The sequence below is a fragment of the Macaca nemestrina genome, chromosome 13 (genome assembly GCF_043159975.1).
Source record: "Macaca nemestrina isolate mMacNem1 chromosome 13, mMacNem.hap1, whole genome shotgun sequence".
In the NCBI taxonomy this organism is placed as follows: Eukaryota; Metazoa; Chordata; class Mammalia; order Primates; family Cercopithecidae; genus Macaca; species Macaca nemestrina.
In genome coordinates, this window is record NC_092137.1 from 86374965 (window position 1) to 86392794 (window position 17830).

The 17830-nt window shown below is 54.9% G+C and overlaps 1 protein-coding gene across 2 annotated transcripts in view; it reads left to right on the forward strand.

The window, feature by feature from the left end:
- LOC105465392 (atonal bHLH transcription factor 8) overlaps window positions 1-17830 on the forward strand; it is a 38279-nt gene that overhangs the window by 7500 nt on the left and 12949 nt on the right. For both annotated transcript variants that reach the window (XM_011713839.3, XM_011713840.3), the window contains exon 2: window positions 2550-2741. In XM_011713839.3, the coding sequence (XP_011712141.2) occupies window positions 2550-2741 (192 nt within the window). The remainder of the gene's footprint in view (window positions 1-2549; window positions 2742-17830) is intronic.

Here is a 17830-nt window from a genome sequence, read left to right on the forward strand (position 1 = left end):
CATATCTAGGACAGAACTGTCCCAGAACCTGGCATGCGGACCTCTAGATTGGCCTTGGCCTCAGCTGTCACTTTGGGGTCCTACAGTGACCCTGGATCACAGGGTACAGATCCCTTCCAAAATCCCTGCTCCCTCCTGGAAGGCCAGCTGTTACAGGCCAAGGGCTCAAAGAGCTGGGTCTTTAAGGGAAACTCCTAGCGGCGTCTGTGTGAAAACAGTGCTGAGGGCTGTGTCACAGAGCTGCACCCAGTCCCCAGAGCCTCCCTCAGGCTGCCACACCCTCCCTGGGGTGAAGAGGAGGCAGAAGTGCTGGCTGGCCCCTGAGACCCCCTTCCCTGCCCCAGGACTACCAGACCTTGTTTATTTGTTCAGGCTGATAAAGCAGAATTCCCTGGACTCTGGCTGGGAACGAGCAAAGTGCATTGTTCTGCCAGCATTTCTGGGATGGGTTTGGAGCTGCAGCCAGGCCTGGGAGTGGGAGATGGGGTGAGGGGTGGAAATGCATGGGAATTGGCTCTCTCTGTTGCCTTCCTCTCCCTCTCTGGGCTTCCTAGTCTCAGCACCCCCAGAGGGTGGAGGGTGGGGCAGGCACGTGTCCTGGCCCCAGACCTCCTGCTTCTCACCCCCTCCGGAGCCCCTCTTTGAGGACCTTCTGCAAAACCAACCATAACACTTTCACAGACCTCTATCAGGCCTTACTCCATGCAATGCACACATCTCATCTCATTTAATCCTCACCACCTTGTGAGGTCAGTCCTGTTCCCAATATGACAGGGAAACCGAGGCTTAGAAAGATTCTGTCCCTTGCCCAGAGTGTTACAGCTAGACAAAGCTAGAGCCAGGAGTTGAACCCATGTGACAAAAAGATACACTTAGCTTTATGCCAGATAGCTTCATCTTCATCATCAGAGAGAGGAAAGGTGTTTGAGCCCAGTTCAAAATATTCTAGAGTGAAGATCCAGAGGGAGAGGTCATTGATTTGTTCACTCATCGCCTCAATCAACAAACCCCTTTGAGGGCCTGTTACGGGCAGGACCTGTGCTAGCCTCTGCAGACATAGGCCTTCCCCCCACAGTTCATAGGGAGACTGAGCACTCAAGAGCCACAGTGTGGGCAGTTAAGGACAGATGGGGTGCTATTAGGGCACTATTGAGGGCAAGCTGTCCCTCCTGGTGTAGGGTAGGGGAGGTCAGGGAAAGCTCTTGGACACAGTGAGGTTTAAAGTGAGATCAAAGTGGGTGATGTGTTTAGGGTCCCCAGTCTGGGGTGACTGTCTTGTTCATGCTTTTTCTCCGTGCTCTGGAATAGGGATTTCCATCTTTGGCACTATTGACATTTGGGGGCAGGTAGTTCTCTGTTGTGGGGGCACTGTAGGATCCTATGCACTGTAGGATGTTTAGCAACGTCCCCACCTCCGTCCCTGCAATGTCCCCACTCCCCTGTCCTTAGGGGACAAAGTCATCCCTGGTTGAGAATCACTGGCCTGAAAGAATGTCTGGCATATGGTGGGCGCTCACTAAATACTTGTGTAGATGCATCGTGCCGTCCCACCCCCTGTGGGATACGGGTTCATCAATAATATGGATGACACGTGTAGATCCTGAAGAGCCATAGCGAGGAGAAAACCAGGAGCCGTAGTTGCTGGGTTTTTAGCCCTTTAGGTGAACAGTGCATTATAGGAACAGTGGGGTCTATTAGTTAGCATCTATCAGGTTGATTTTGTGGAGCTATTTCCAGGTTCCAAGACAGAACTCTGTTCAAGTGTACCGCAGTCTTTGGAGCTTTTTGCTCATGCAGCACGAATATTGGTGGAGAGAGGTATTAAAAAATCAAAGGCTCCATCTTTCATCCCATACAAATCCCTGTGCAATTAGTGAGGAGCTAGTTGGTGACGAATCATTGACAAACGTGTCAAGTTTGTTCAGTGCTGTGAGTGTGTATTATGCCGCTGTTGTCTGCCCAGCAGCACCCCAAGTCCTGAGGGCACAGAGTAAAAGATTTTTAAAAAATGAAAACCAGCCATGTTTGTGTCTTTCCAGCTGAGCACTGATACTTTCCTTCCTGTATGTCCCCAGAGTCCCAGGTGTGACATTATAACCTCACTCAAGCATAAGTTCTCTGAAGTAGGAATCAAGTTATTCACTGTTGTACTCCCCAAGTACCCAGCAAAACAGGTGTTGCTGAATGAATGAATGGAACATCAGAGCTAAAAAAACAAAATGCCTGTTCTCTCAGAGGGATTCCTGCTCAGGAGGGTGGAGGACAGAGCTCCGTGGTGGTTGTGGAAATTCACTGAGCTTCAATTCATACTGACTGGCTGGCAGGCATGAGCCGAACCTGTTTCTTCCCCTGCAAAATGGGAATGTGGGTACCTCTCAGAGCAGATGAGCCGACGTGTGTATGTATGTGTGTGTGTAAACAGCAGGTGCATAGAGCAGATCACAAGACCAAGGTGAAGGGCCCAGATATACCGTAGACAGGCCACCTCCGATGCCTGCCAGGCTGGGCACCGCGCCCCTGCAGCCCCTCCTGACACTTTCTCCCCTCAGGTGCCGTGCTACTCGTATGGGCAGAAGCTGTCCAAACTGGCCATCCTGAGGATCGCCTGTAACTACATCCTGTCCCTGGCGCGGCTGGCTGACCTCGACTACAGTGCCGACCACAGCAACCTCAGCTTCTCCGAGTGTGTGCAGCGCTGCACCCGCACCCTGCAGGCCGAGGGACGTGCCAAGAAGCGCAAGGTATGCACCAGCCGGGTGGGCAGTAGCTTCTGGGGAGCATAGGGGAGGCAGGGACAGGAACTTGGGGGTGCCCTGCATATGCCCAGAATTCTGAAGGGGCCAGAGAGATCAGCTCTTAGAGGTTTGCTGGGAGTTGCCTCAGCTTCAGGACTCCTCAAATGCCTGGGATTATAGGTGTGTCTCTCCTCCTGGTAACTGGCTGCTGGGTGGCCTTGAACAGTCACCCAGGGGAGAGGACTCTTTATCTGCAAAGCCCCTTCCTGGCCTTAGGTGCTCTGGTGCTGAATTCCTTGGGTGGCCCCTGAAAAATGTCATACCAGGACAAGATTCCCCTGAGCAGGGTGACAGCCCAGGAGAGCCCTTTGGCAGGTTTTGGGAGGGTGACTTGGCCTGTGGGTTATCTGAGGCTATGCATTAAGGGGAGTGATGGTCATTCATTCATTCATTCTGGAGAGACTGATGAAGCTCCAACCATGTTCCGAGCACACTGGGCAGGGGTATAAAGATGACAAACATATGATCCTGGTCCCCATGCAGCTCACAAGAGGGTCAGGAAGACCCTCTTGTAAGTAGATGAGGGCAGGAGCCCTGTGCTAGGGGCAGTGGAAGCCCAGGTAGAAGAGAGACAGATTTCACCCTCCTGCCCACGGGAGTTTGAAAGGGCATCTTAGTGTCAGTGATGTTTCAGCTGGGACCAGCGGGACAACCAGGTCACCAGGCAGATGAAGAAGGGAACAGCATCTGAGGCGGAGGGAACAGCTTGAGCGAAGCCTGGTGTGGCTGGGGAAATGCGTGCAGGAGGAAAGGTGTTGGGCGCAGCTACAGGGCCCCAGATGGCCAAAGCTCCGGGCATTCCCAGTCAGGGGTCAGTGCTGAGCAAGGCTTAGTGCAGCCCTCTGGATCTCTGTTCACACGTGGCTTCCGGGGAGAGCAACAGAGAGTGAGACCCAGTCTATGTCTGTGAGGCAAGATGCCTGTCCCCGCCTAGGGCAGGGGGCAGACCCTGTCATTCTCCATCCATCCTTTGCGCTGCCTTCTTCCTTCCTAGCCTGCCCCTCCCCCATCCCTGACATTCCTCTCCAGACCCCTTTCCAGCAGGCCCCTCTGTGGGTTCTCCGGGTTTCCCAGAGGTCCCCCACGGACTCCAGGCTCATGCCAGGGAGGGCACCTCCTCAGGGCTCCCTGCTGCCGCTGCCACGGTAACTGCACGTTGCATTCCTGGGAGTGCTTTAACGTGGACCAATTAGACAAAATCTTCATCAAGTGGGCAAGAGAGGAAGCGCCACTGGCGGCTCTGGGCAGCTTTCCTCTGGAAAGTGACACTGGTAAATTAGGGCGTGATTGATGGCTCCCGCGGCGCTCAGTGACAAAGGAGGTTTGTAAACTCTTGGTGAACTTCCCCTGGCATTCAGGCGGTCTGGAGGTGTAGATGGGCAGAGTGGGCAGGCGCCCCGTCTCCATCTCAGCCCCTCACTGTCCTACCCCCACGCCCTCCTCTTCACCCAGGGAAGGCAGAAGTGCAGCATGGAGGTCCCACCTTCCCTTTGATTGCAGCAGGGTCTTGGGCTGGTAGGAGGCTGGATGCCTGGCTGGTGAGGAAAGAGGGACAAGTTGGGTGGAGAGGCCCGACAGAGCCAAGCTTTTGGCTTCCCCTGAAATCACCTCAAATCTAACATATCTTAGACACCGTGTGGGCCTAGTCCAACCTCCCCATTGTGGAGAGTCTGGGACTTTACCTGAGGCTACAGATTGTGGTTAAGAGCATCACACAGCCCTGAGTTCAAGGCCCTGCTTATCACCCACCAGCTGTGTCGTCGTGCACCCATTGCTTAGCCTCCTCCGCCTCAGTTTTCTTGTTGATAAGTGGGGACTGGAAATACTCACTCATGGGCCACTGTGAAGATGAAAGGAGTCACTGCAGGAGAGCGCAGTGTCCGCATGGTCGCCATCCTCAGGGTAATGAGCCCCTAAAGTGCTCGAGCTCTGAACTTGAGGCTCATCCTATGGGGCTTACTTATGTGGTGAAATTGCTCTGGAGGGGGATTTTGGGGGTCGAGATGGAAGTTCCACGGTAGGAACCGTCTGTTTCCTCTCCACCCTCCCTCCCCCACACCCAGCCGGGGCCTGAGGGCACTTCCTGCCTCCTGCCCTCTGTCTTTCCCAGCTGGGTGAGGAGGTCACCCAGCTGGGACTCTGGGAGGTGGGGTCTGTATGTCTTTGCCCTAATGACCTTCATGGTCTCACAGACTCACATCGTATGTGTGGTGACACATTTCTCATATGAAACCACTCAGGAAGCCCTGGCTGGCCCTGCGTCTCCCCGTGGGGGCCGGTGTTCATAATTCCAGCCCTTCCCAGACCAGCCCCTTCCATAGTTTTATCTGGACAACCAGGATTTGACCCGGCAGCCTTTACAAATATGGGTATCTCAAGCAGCTAGATTCCTTCCCAGCTCGGGACCCCTGGAGTCGCTGGAACCCTCGAGCTCCCAGGCGGCCCTTTCAGGCAGATCCCTGTGTCCCACCTCTGGGCACCTATGCTTTTGCTGCCATAATTGCTAGCTGTCACCCTCCCTGTCTGTCTACCTGTCTTTCTCTCTCAGTCTGGCTCACACTGTCCCCTCTTTATCCGCTCTCTTGGTGGGGATGTGTGGCCCCACACTGAAGCCCAGCATAGCTGGCCTTAGCTGGTCCCCTCGGCAGATGTCCTGCCCCAGGAGTGGACTCGTGGGCCCTGAGACTGAGCGGCCTGGAGCCCCAGGGGAGGGTACTTCCCTGCCTCCTGGGGCTGCTTGTCCTTCCCTTTTTTGGGGGGGCTTGAGATGGCCTGAATGAGGAGCACATCCTTAGATATGTCCTGGCTTTTGAATTGCAATTGGAACCTCACCAGTTTTATTTTCTTCCTTTTGTGACCTCCCAGCCTGGGCCTCTGAGGCCACACCTCCATTTACAGAGATTCTGTTTGGGGAACAAACCCCCAGGACAATCGAACCAACATTCTTTCCTCATGTCTGGGACTATTTCTATGAAAAGACTTGCAAAGGTCTACCAGTAGATTGCACCTGGTTATGAGTTTTTGGGAAGAGGTGACTGAGAGTACGCACTGCTCACGGCGCTCAGTCCTGCCACACCACAGCCTGGGAGCCAGGCAGGGGCCGGGGGAAGCCCAGGAACTTACAGCAGGTGCAGTGAGGAAGAGCCCCTCTTCCCCACCCTTCACCCTCTTCAGCAGGTATCCACCCCCTGCCCCCAACAGGACATGTGACTACTGTAGGGGTTCCCCGAGCAAGAGATGGGAATCTCAAAGTGTTCCTTGGTATTCTGCCCTCCCCTTCCCTCCCTTCCCCTTCCCTCCCCTCCCCTCCCCTGCCCTTCCCTCACTTCCCCCCTCCTTCCCTCCCTCCCTCCCTCCCTCCCTCCCTCCCTCCCTCCCTCCCTCCTTCCTTCCTTCCTTCCTTCCTTCCTTCCTTCCTTCCTTCCTTCCTTCCTTCCTTCCTTCCTTCCTTCCATGAACAGCTGTTGAGTGCCCTCTATGTACCAGACACGGTGCAGATACAAAATAATTTACCACATAGTCCCCACCATTCTGCAGCGACTGAACGCTTCTTGGTCTAGAGGATTTGGAAGCCAGGAGTGGTTAGAGTGAGAAAAAGGAAAAGCAAACCAAAGAATTTCTGCTTCTAACACAAATCTCTAGCCATCAGGGGCCATCAGGAAGCTGTGGACTGTGGAGGGGACCCAGGAGAGCTGGGGAGATTGCCCGGAGTCCTGCAGGGGCACAGGAGGGTGGGAGAGGGGTGAGAACTAGAGCCTTGCATCCAGACCTGCTTTGCCCTGTCTGGTCCAGGAGGTGGGTTCATGGGTTGGAGTCTGCACCACATGGGGTCTGGATTAGCACACAGTCCCTAGGCCACCACCCTGGGGCTTGCCTCTTGGCATCACCTTAAAGATGGCCCTGGGACAGAAGCGTGGGCCCAGTTTGAGCCTGAATGATATCACAAGTGTGTAGTTTCTCTGTGGGGCCCCTCCACCTGACTTCAGGCCACTGTCCCTCTCACGGCCACTCAGGGCTGCCAGAGTCCCTTGCTGTTCCTCTTTGGAAAATGAGATGACCACCTCAGGCCTACTTGCTTCTCAGCCCTTCCTACCCCAGTGAGCCATGCTTGCCGCCCCATGTGTCTATGGTTGTGGAAGTCTGCCTGGTAAAGGAATTCCTGACAAGGTGCATGGTGGCCCATAGCTTCACAGTCACCCTCCTGGCATGTTAACTGGGGTTTAAAGCCTTAGGGTACAGGACTGCTGATGGGCCTGTCAGGCAGGGCTGCAGGAGGCTGGGAGCAAAAAATTTTGGGACCAAAGGCTGTAAGGCCGCAAACAGATGCCTGCTGTAGCAGCTGCGATGGTGGTGGTCATCGCTGATGTGATTGGTGGCCATTTGAACTGTCCCATACAGGGACTGCTTCCTCAGAGCTCATGTGTCCAAAAGAGGCTGGGTGGCCCTCCTTCAAGATGCCCACTTGGGAGGTTGAGCTCAGTGTCCTCTGAGGTCCCTCGCACCCCAAGGAGCTGCGCTGTGGGTCCAGGTCAGCATTAAGAATGAGATTTAAAGCACACTCGGCTTCCCCGCCAAGCCCAGGTGCATCCTTCCGCCCATCTCAGCCTTTCTCAGCAGCGGGTGGGGAACCTGCATTCCTTGGCCAGTGAATCCTCCCCTTCTGGGCCTCACAGATCATGACTTTGAGGATTTGGAGCCCCATTTGGAAGCCCCAGTAGTGCAGAGGCCCATGTCAGAGGCCGCCCAGCAGAGAGACGGGCGGGAGGCGTGTAAGGACTCTGGGGAGTTCAGTTCTGACTCTGGCTGCAGCCGGAGATAATGCACGTTAAGCACCTGGCTCTGGGCCACGTTTCCGCAGCTCCTGTTTTTAAAGCAGCAACTCCTGGGAACTTCTGAGGAGGAGGAGGGAAAAGAGGAAGACAAGGAGGAGGCAGAACTGTTTTTCTACACCTGGGCTGGATGGGCCACCCTAGACCTATGGAATAGGAAAGCACTGATTTTGCACAAACCAGGGCGTCGTCTTCTAATAATTTTAAGCCATCAAGTAGTATAATAATAACCACAACAACAGCTACTCAAACTGATAGCATATTTTGAGCCCTGGCAATAAACGGCCAGTAAGTTCCTGCCCTCAAGTTGCTCAAAGGCCCTGGTTTTGCGTGGGAGACAAGATGAAACAGAATGTGCTGAATTGAGGGCTGTACCAGAGGCCTGGCCAGCAAATGAGATGCCCTGGGCGGTGTGCCTGCAGCTGTGTGTGCCGGTGCGGGGAAGCCTGGGTCTGCGGGGCTGAGAGGTTTGCTCCTGGCCCTGTGGGTGATCTGAAGCCAGAGGTGGCAATTCAGCCAGTGCAGCTTCGTGAGATCTGTGTCCTCCCTCTTTTTCTTGCTGCTTTCTGGGGACAGGGGACGGGTCCTAGTATGGCCTGGCTCCTCTTTGGAGGAATGTCTTGGGTGCAGACCCCTCTAGCTTCGGTGCCAGGGACAAGATGACAGGCATATTGGATTTTGTCAGGTGAGGGGGATTTGGTGTGAGCTGAGGGTGTGTAGGAGGGGCCCCCTTCTGTCTGGACAGCTGAGCCCAGGCCTCGGACAGGATCCCTGGACGCCAGCCCCTTCTGTGGACTGTGGGAGGCGGAGTCTCCAGAGCCGCACCCTGCCTGGATTCAGTCCCACCTACGGCCCTGAGGGTGCCCACCAAGGGGCACTGTCCTAGCTTTGTTCCTACTTCCCATGTACATTGTCAGCCCTGCTAAGGCCTTGTCTCTGAAAAGTGAGGAGCTGTCATAAGTGATTTCTAAGGCCCTTGCCAAGCCCACCTCAATCCTCTTTCTGCTTTAATGACTGACCCCCATGTTACTTCTCAGGGCATTTCACAGAGATTTGAAAGTCACTCCTAGAGACTACTGGGGCCCCAGGGCAGTTTGCCCTGAGACTACTGGCGACATCTGATGTTCGGAGAGTATGGATCGTGTGCCAGGCATGTGCTTGGCACTTCCCGGATATCACCTCGTGGGCTCCTCTCACCAGCCTTTGAAGTGGGGGACTGGTGTTACTCTGATGCACAGCTCATGAGTCCGGGGCTCCCTGAACCCAAGGAACTTGCCTGAGATCACGTAACCACTAAGAGGGGTGTGTGCCCCCAGCTCCTACCGCTTCCCTGTCATGCTTCTCACATGGGAGTGGGGTTGGGGGGAGGTTGGTGGCTCACATCTCCAACCCCCTCAGCCCAGTTATTAAGTTAAATACCATCTGCTTTCAAAGCCCAAGGAGGCCATCTATGCTGGGGAAAAGGGGGGTGGGTGGGAAACCACCATCAAATTCCCAACTAGCCATAAAAATGGATGCAATTTATTTTTTCTGGCATTCCAATTACATAGACGTTTGTCGCCAGCTGTTTGTTCTAACACGGAGTGTTCTCTCAGCTGCTGTTTCTCTTCTCCCATTTGACATTGTTAGGCCACAAGTCTGGCCGGGCCTGGGCTGGAGGGGTCATTGGCTGGGGAGCCTCCCAGGTGAGCTGAGCTGGCTTTCCCTGAACATGGACCGTGCCTCTGATGTTCCCGGGGTGGTCTCGAGGTGAGGCGGGGGAAAGCCTGGGGTGCTGCTTCCTACCTCTTTTCACACTTTCTGCCCCTTTCCTCCTTGTCTCTCTTTTTCCAAATTACTCCCCACCCTCAACATGTGCTCCCAGGCCCCACCCTTCTCCCCAACACACTGGGAATGGATGAAAACTTGGGGTCTCTGACTTAGGGAGAAAAACCAGCTGTTCCTGCTCAGAAAGTCTCTGAGACATGGGAAGTCCCCTCTGACGCCCTAACTGACAACCCTAGGGAATGCAGAGAACCCCGGAGCACCTCTGAGCCAGGTTCCTCTCTGGAAGCCTCTGTGGAGGCTCAGTGGCCCTTGGGACGCTGGAGAAGGGGTGTCTGTGTAGGGTGGGGGCTAACCCCAGAGAACGCTGTAGTTCTTTTTGGTGCTCTGTAGTGCTACCATTTTCTGGTGCTCTGTAGTTCTACCAGGAACGCACACTATGGCGGCCCTCAGCAAAACTGTGAAGTAGGCAAAGTGCAGATCTTTGGGGCCAGAGACCTGGGTTTGAGTCCTGGCACTGTCACTTCTCGCTCTGTGGCCTTGGGCATGTTACTTGACCTCCCTGATCCCCAGTCTTCTCATCTGTAAAGTGAGAGCACACAAATCTGCCTTGCTGCCTTGCTGAAAGGATTAAACAAGACCCCATAAGAGAAAGGGCTGGTGTGTTCTCACTGAGTGCCAGAGAGGAAATCTCATGAATTCATAGCTACAAGGTAACAACTTAACTGGAACCCCAGGAAGGAACAGCTCAGAAAAGGGCAGTGCCAGGGTGGGTGAATGACTGACCAGCCAAAAGGCAGATGGGGAAGGACCAGCCTTTCTGAGTGACAGATTCCTTCCTCTCTAGCACTTCAGCCCAAACCCCTGGTTCTGCACCCTTAGCATGGGGTGCAGCCTGCAGCCCATCCAGAAATCCTCGGATTTCAAAGTGCCGGGAGTCATACCAAGAAACGTGCATAACATGTGGTCGTACAATAATGCTAATCAGCAGTGCAGCAGATCACCACCACCAAGCACATCAACCATGTGGTGAGTGCCATCGTGTCCCCTTATGGGCACCCCACTCACATGATCTCTACCCCGTGTTATACTAACCCCAAAGTTGGGACCACTTCCCTCATTGCACAGATGGAAGACTGAGGCCAGGAGAAGAGCGTAACTTGCCTGGGGCCACATGACCAGGAAGTGACGGAGCTCAGTTTCCAGCCTGTTTTATCTCTTTGGTTCTGAGTTCTGAGCTCTTCAGTTCTTGAGGCCAGCCCGCTGCCTGAAGCTCGCACACTGCCCAGCACAGTGGCCTGTGCCCAGGAGGCCCCCAGCAAGTGCCCGGTGCCATGCCTTGCCCGGAGCGACAGCTCTTATGTAAGTAGCCCGGCTGCAGCGTGTGGAGGCTTCATTTAGCTGCGGGGAGCCAAAAGCCTGCTGGTGGTGGCCCTGGTGGTGGTGAGGGGTGGGTTGGGCAGGGAGGTGTTATCAGCTGCGGGCACCCCCAGCTCTGTGCCGCCAGTGAGGCCTGACACCAGGTTAAGTCGCCTGGCGGCCTCTGGCTGCAGCTGGGAGCGCGCCTGGTTCCCATTCGGGTGCTGTGGTTTTGATTAGCTGTTCTGCGAGGCGGGCCTGCTGGTGAGTCCATGGGAGCTCCGCTGGAACAGAGGGTCCCCCGCCCCGCCGCCGCGGCCCCCCCTCCTGGCAGCCCCAGACTCCAGATGTTCCGAGCGCTCGCTGGGAAGGCCTGCTGGCGCCACGGAGGGCAGAGGGCAGGGAAAGCACGCGAGCTGGAAGCCCAAGCACTCAGTCACCGCAGGCCTTGGCAGCCCGCCCGGCCCTCTGCTGGCACATTCCCCAGCTCTCCCCTGGCCATCTGTTCCCAAAAAACCCTTTCAGAGCCTCATCATCACTCAGGATACAACAGCGCGAGCAGCTGGTTTGGAGGCAGCAGGGAAAACCGTGCAAAAGGTTCTTTGTGAGAGAGGAAGCTCGCTTATGAATAACAGGACTGGACGCCGTAAAAGTTGGCGGCTGGAATTCTTGTTTCTCAGGCGCCGCGGTTTTCTCTTGACTTTTTATCTCTGGTTTTTATTTTTTTCCCATTTTCTTTTAATGTTGTTTCTTCCTCTTCTCACATCAGTTGTGACTTTTTTTCCTCCTCTGCGAGCCCGAAGGCCACCTCATTAGTGCTCCTGACATTGCCGAACTTTTCTTTCTCAAGGCTGTTGTCATTGGGGATGGTTGGAAGTGACTGTTTTCCTAAGAAAACAGCTAGAGGGGACATGGGAGCAAGAAGGTGCTTGGAAGGGCACGTCAGTGGTGAGGTTCAAAACAGGCAGCGCCGTGGCAGAGTCGTGCCGCCGTCACCCTGAATAAACCCGGGGCATACAGATGAGAACAACGTCTCCTCAGAGGGAGGGTCTGGGAGACCGGACACCATGCAGAGACCCCCATCAGCTCATCTGAGAGCTTCACGGAGATGTTCTGGGAGGACAGTCACATTCATAAATACCCGGGTGCCTCGGCCCCGCCGCTGATTGCAGCATGACACGAAGCCTTTTTAAAGAACTGACTGCTGCTGACAATGCCTTCTGGGAGATGTCTGCCCGGAACCTGGGCACCTCCTGGGAGCAGTCACTGGGTGGCCTGTCAGGGGCTGTGGGGTCCTGGGGCAGGGCCGGCAGCTGGAAGGCCAGCGCCAGGGAGGAAAGGAGAAAAGGGCAAGGCTGGGCTGCTTTCCTCACAGCCCCTGGACCCTGAGGGAGGAGCTGAGTCGGGCCTGGGTCTGCCATGTGTCAGACAGTGGTGATGTGATGGGGGGGACACAGGTCAGGGGCAGGGTACTGGGAGTTTCCCTTTCCTTTCTCAGTTCTTTGCACCCATTTTCCATGGGCTGCCTCCCAGATCCAGAAGCCCCAGCAGCCCCTCACCCCAGCAGTGGAAAAAGCCCATCATCGACGCGGCTGTGGGTGGCCAGGTTTGCAAAAGCCTCACATTTGGGGCTTTGGAGGGCGTTTTGCGTTTCATCTTTACACAGGCTCCTGCACCTCATTCCTCTTGCCCTCCTCGCGGCTTTCCTCCCACTTCCAGTAAGAGAGATGGCAGCTCTGGCAGGACAAAATATAGATGTTTATCGCAGTTTTAGGGCCATTCATCTCACCTGGGCTCAGCGCAGGCCCATGGGATCCTCTCTCCTTGAGTGACCTCTGGGGGCAGGTATCTGGTTTGGATGCTGGAGCTGGTCCCTACTCTGCCCTTGGGGGCTGTGCGGCCGGGTGCTCAAGTGTTTTAACCTCAGGACCCTGACTGGTAATCATGAAGCTACGCCGCCAGCTCCTGGCTCTGTTCACGGATCAATGGCATAAAAGACATAACACTGTTTTGCAAAATCTGCTCTCCCTCCCGTGTGTCCTGCCCAAGAAGTTGGTCTTCATGGGGCCAAAGGCAAGGAGGACCTGAGGAAGGAAGAGGAACCACTGTCCCCAGCTCCTGGTACGGCCTGGAGTCAGCCTAGTGACCAGAAATTGCTTTTGAACTCTGAGGCTTCCAGAGGACAAGAGGAAGAGGAGGACAGGGCTGCCCTGCCCACTGCTCAGCCTTGAGCCCTGCACCTGGCACAGTGTGAGGCCTCAGAGGGTGTCAGCAGGCCCTGGCTCCCCACACCCCATCCTTAAACAGGCTGTGCCCTTTCTACCTGCCCCAGCAGACCAGAAAGCAGTTTCCATGGGAAACAACAAACTTTCCTTGTGCTCCCGGGATAAGTGTTTCTAGAGGGCAAAGTCGGGAGCCATTCTCTCCTTTAACACCTTGCCACCTCTGCCCAGAATTCACAACCACCGGGGCCTGTCTTAGCTGCCCTGGCTGTTAGCCCCCCGAGAGCCCCTCTTGGCTGCTCTGCTGAAAGCTGGTCAGACTGCCTCACTCCATCCCCTGCTTAGCTCCCCTAAGACCTAGGGGGCTCCCTACTGGCCAAGGGACGAGGCCAGACTCAACAGGACACCTGATGGGCCTCCCAAATGACCTGATCCTGGCCGGTCACTCCCTGTGTCCCAATTTATACCCTAGCAGCACAGAACTCCTCACCCAAAGGGGCTATTTTTGGCCTCTGTGCTCATGCCATCCCTTCTGCCTGGAATGCCCTTCTCCGCTGTCTGTCTGGCTAACTCCTGCTCATTCTGGAAGGCTCAGCTCCTCCTGAAAGCCCTCCCTGACCCCGACCCCAGCTTCTTCCTCAGGGCATCATAGCACAGGGATGCTTTTGGTCTAATTCAGGAGAGCATCATGTGATACACTTTTAAAGTAATGACTTAAAATGTTATACAGTATGAAACTCTATTATGTGATATATTAGATTTCATGTCATTACATTGCATTATATTATATTTTTAGGTGGTATGCTATGTGACATAGGATGCGATGTGATATTACATCCCATGACACTATGTTACACAGTGTTGGATTAGTGCCTGTGTCTCTGGCTAGACTGTGAGCCCGTTTCTCTTTGTGTCCCATCTTCTGGCACATACTAGGGCCCCCAAATAATGACACACCATTCTTTCCACTACAATCCACACTGCGAGGGCTGAATGTCCCTATGCTGACGGCAAGGGACATTCCCTTCTAGGGAAGGATTAACTAAGGGCTTTAGGACACAGCTAGGGAGATGCCCCTGGGCTCTCCTGTGCTCCAGTTGGGCTCGCTCCCTTGTTCCCGTGAATCTGTAAGGAAAGCATGTGTTTCAAATAACTGAAACCCCTCAAGCGGCAGCTTAAATTAACAGGGGCTGGCATTTTTCATAGTTCAGAAGTCAGCTGCTCCCTGGGATCCAAGAGTCCAGGCTTCTTTTGATCTTTGCCTCATGGCTGCAGAGTGGTTGCCACAGCACCAAGCTTTTCATCCTCAAGCTGCATCTACAGTCAGGGCAGGGTGCCATGCTAGGAAGAGTGTTTCTCCTCACCAGGGCAGTCAGCCTTGCCCAGACAGCCCCTTCCTTCTTCCAAAGGAAGATGCTCCCCTCGAACCCGAGAAAAACATCAAGGTCTGTCAGCTGGGAGGGCAGCAGAGAAAACAGCCACGTGGCTCATGCCTGGAGGGTTGACCCTGATTTGTGACAAGGTGGTTTTCTTCCCGGGGAGCTAACCATTGTCGTTATCTTAACCACAGTGTCAGAGCCCCACTTCTTTGAGCTTGCTCAGTCCTCACCACAGTCCCACAAAGTGGGTGTCACCAACCCCATTTTCAGGTGACAGTGCTGAGGTTCACAGAACCGAAATGACCTGACTAGGCCCCCAGCGACCTCATTCCTGTGCACAGCACTTTCCAGTTTGCAAAGCTCTCTCACACCCATGATTTTCTTGAATCCTAGAACAAGCTCCTGGGGTCCACATTATTAAACATGGAAGTGAGATGAGGCGAAGTCGCCCAGGCTCAAGCAGCTGGGCAGGGCTGGGTGGGGCCTGGACAGGCTGAATCCAGGCCACCGCTGTCCTCTGTCCTCTGCTTTCTCAATGGTGAGGGTGTGAGCTTCATGGGTTGCCTGGCGGTGTGGGGCCTGAGGCTTGGAGGCACGGGTCTGAGTCTCAGCCCAACCACTCAGGAGCTCTGTAACCTCAGGCACTTACCTTCAACAGGCTTCACTTTCCTCATAAAATATGGATAAAACCAGGTGAGGAGTGTTTGGGGAAATGAGGGCTGTGAAAGCATTTTGTCAACTGGAGGCACAGCACTCAGAGAGGGTCACTGGAGGCCACTGCTGGCCCGTCAAGAAGGTGGGCAGAGGGACCTAAGTGTCCTCTCTTCACCCAGTGACTTAGAGAATGTGCACGCATGCACACACGCAGGTGTGCTGGCGTGTCCATAGGCCCCGTCTGTTGGGGTCCAGTGGAGGGCATCCCGCATGATCGGCCGATTTCCCATGCACGTGGGAAGGGGGTACCCCCTGGAAGGCGGCTGGTTGTCTTCAAGGATTTCAAAACTGTTCTCCCTGCACAGGGCCCAGGAGCCATTAAAGATGGCCCCTCAGTGGCAGGCAGGGCAGGGCAGAGCCAGGGAGCTGGGCATGTGGTGGGCAGCTCTGGGAGTGAGCCATGCGGAGCCCACCTGGAATCTGAGAGCTGCGACTGGGCATTGCTGGGAACTGTCCGTTCCCCTCTCAGCAGCTGTGCCTCCTGCCTCGCTTTTCCTGCCAGCCCTGTTCCTGCCACCACCATGTACACACGAGTCCCTGCCACCACAGCCCACCCACCCCCTCCACACGCACACACAGGGGTTCTTCACTTGTTGTCTTTTTAGGTACATGAGTATTAAAAGATGAGTGAAACATGAAGGGCCCTGCCCTGCACATCTGCTTAAAAATAAGTCGCCCGGAGTGTTTACTCTGTGTCAGGTACTGTTCTAGTGCTGGGGGCATTTTGGACAATGAAACAGAGGCCCCACCCTTCGGAACTCAGAGCTAAACTACAGAAAGGCTATGCCTAAAAATTCAGAGGAGGGCACCCCGGGACGGTCTTTGGAGCCCACTACACTTAGTCTGCATACAGTTCTTATGAGCTTGACTCTCAGGCCCCTCAGATCTGAACGTCAGAACAAAAACAGCCTATGAGGGCAGGGGTCGGGGGGTCAGGTCCTGTAGCAGGTACAGAGATAGCACCCAGAATCAGCCATCGGCCTCATCGAGTAAGAAGAAACAGACACATGATAAAGAACAAGGCCAGAGGCTCAGAAGGACTGAGAGGCTGGGGGCCCCCTTAGTGTCAGGGCAGAGAGCCCGCAAGCCTCTGGGACCTTGGAATTGTGTGTGCACTGATGTTCATGGACTTGACCTTGAGTTGTCAAGAGGAAGCTAAAGTACATCTAGTAACGTCGGGCTGAGAATGCAGGGAAGTGCATCAGTTATTGGGAAAGGGCCCATCCAAGCTGTTTTGGCAAAGAAAACATGTGGCTTCCTTTCTCCAGGGAAGTCGGCTTCTGTGCAGGAGCCTGTTCTCCTAGGATGGTGGAGCTAGGAGGGCTGGGCTTCTCGTCTGTTTTGTTCACTGTGGGGTCCCCAGAGCCTGCAGTGGAGCCTGGCGTGGTCTAAACGCTTGGTAAACATTTGCTGGATGAATGGAGCAATGGAAGCATGAGGCAAGGCGGTGTTTTCAGTTGTTTTCCACAAACATCGAAGGGGAAGCTCCTCTGTGCCCACACAGAGGGAGGCCCTGGTGATCTGAAGTGGAGAGAAAGTTCCTGCCTTGAGTTACTGATGGGTAAATGGGGCGACTGGGGACCCTTCCTACCCCACCCCCATGGAGTCTCTGTGCTCCTCGTAGATACTAAGCACCCAGTGCTTGCCTTTGCAGCCATTGTGTTCTTTAATCTTCCTGACAAGCTCATGCAGTAGATACTATTATTACCATTTTATAGGTAATGAAACTGAGGCACAGAGAGGTTAAGCGTCTTGCTCAAGGCCATACAGCTGGTAGAATGGGGAAGTCAGGATTCAAACAGAGGTCGTCTGGTGCCATAGCTGGCACATTTAACCACTGTGCTGGATTGTTTGCCAGTGAGTGTGCACATGTGTGTGTGTGTGGCAGTGAGTAAAGACCTCTAATCAGAGATGTCCCCACCCCCCACCTGGATCCCTCGGTGGCACCAGCATCTAGCTACGGGAGGGGCTTAGGGACAATGGAAGAGGCTAGGGGAGGTGTTCCTCATCTTAAAACTGCGTCTGTATGGAATTTGGGCTTCCCAAATGGCTCATGGCCTCTCCAAACCACGGGTACCCCAGTGATCCTGAAGTATCCACAGCCGTGCTCCCTTCTGGGAGTCTCCTGGAGAAGCACTGTGATCTCTGCAAAGGTTTGCTGGCCAGCACTTTGGTGTGATTTGGCTTGTCTGGTTGGTGCCCATCAATCCCTGCTGTGACTTTGCAGTAAGGACTGGGGAGCGGAGGCGCTTGGAGAAGCAGCAGGGTGATGGGAGTAGTTCCCAGTCTAGAAGGAGGCAGGCCTGATGGGGACCCTCCACCGTGGCTGGGGCATGTGAACTTACATGTCGTGTGGGGGTGTCTGTGTAAGGATCGTGAGCCAGGCCCACAGGGCAGGTGAAGAGCAGAGCCTTTCTCGCATGACTGGGCCACCAGTCTGCCTATTGGTCTGCTCTCCTCCACCCTGGGTGTCTCCTCCAGCCTGAGTGGGCTGCTCCTTCCTGCTTGAGTGCCCCCTCCGGCCTGGGTGCCTCTTCTGGCTGTGCAGTGCGGCCATGGGCCTTTTGAGCTGCTGGCATCTGGAAGAGCAGTGAAGCCAAGTAAAATGACCGGACAGTGTCGCAGGACGGAAGCAGGTGGGAAGCCTCAGCAGCTGCCTGCAGCTTCGCCTGGGCCAGCTCGACCCTCACAGTGCACCATGCTGGGGGTGAGCTGGGGTGGGGGCCAAGAAAGACAGACAGACTGGTGGACGTGGAGAGTAAAACAAA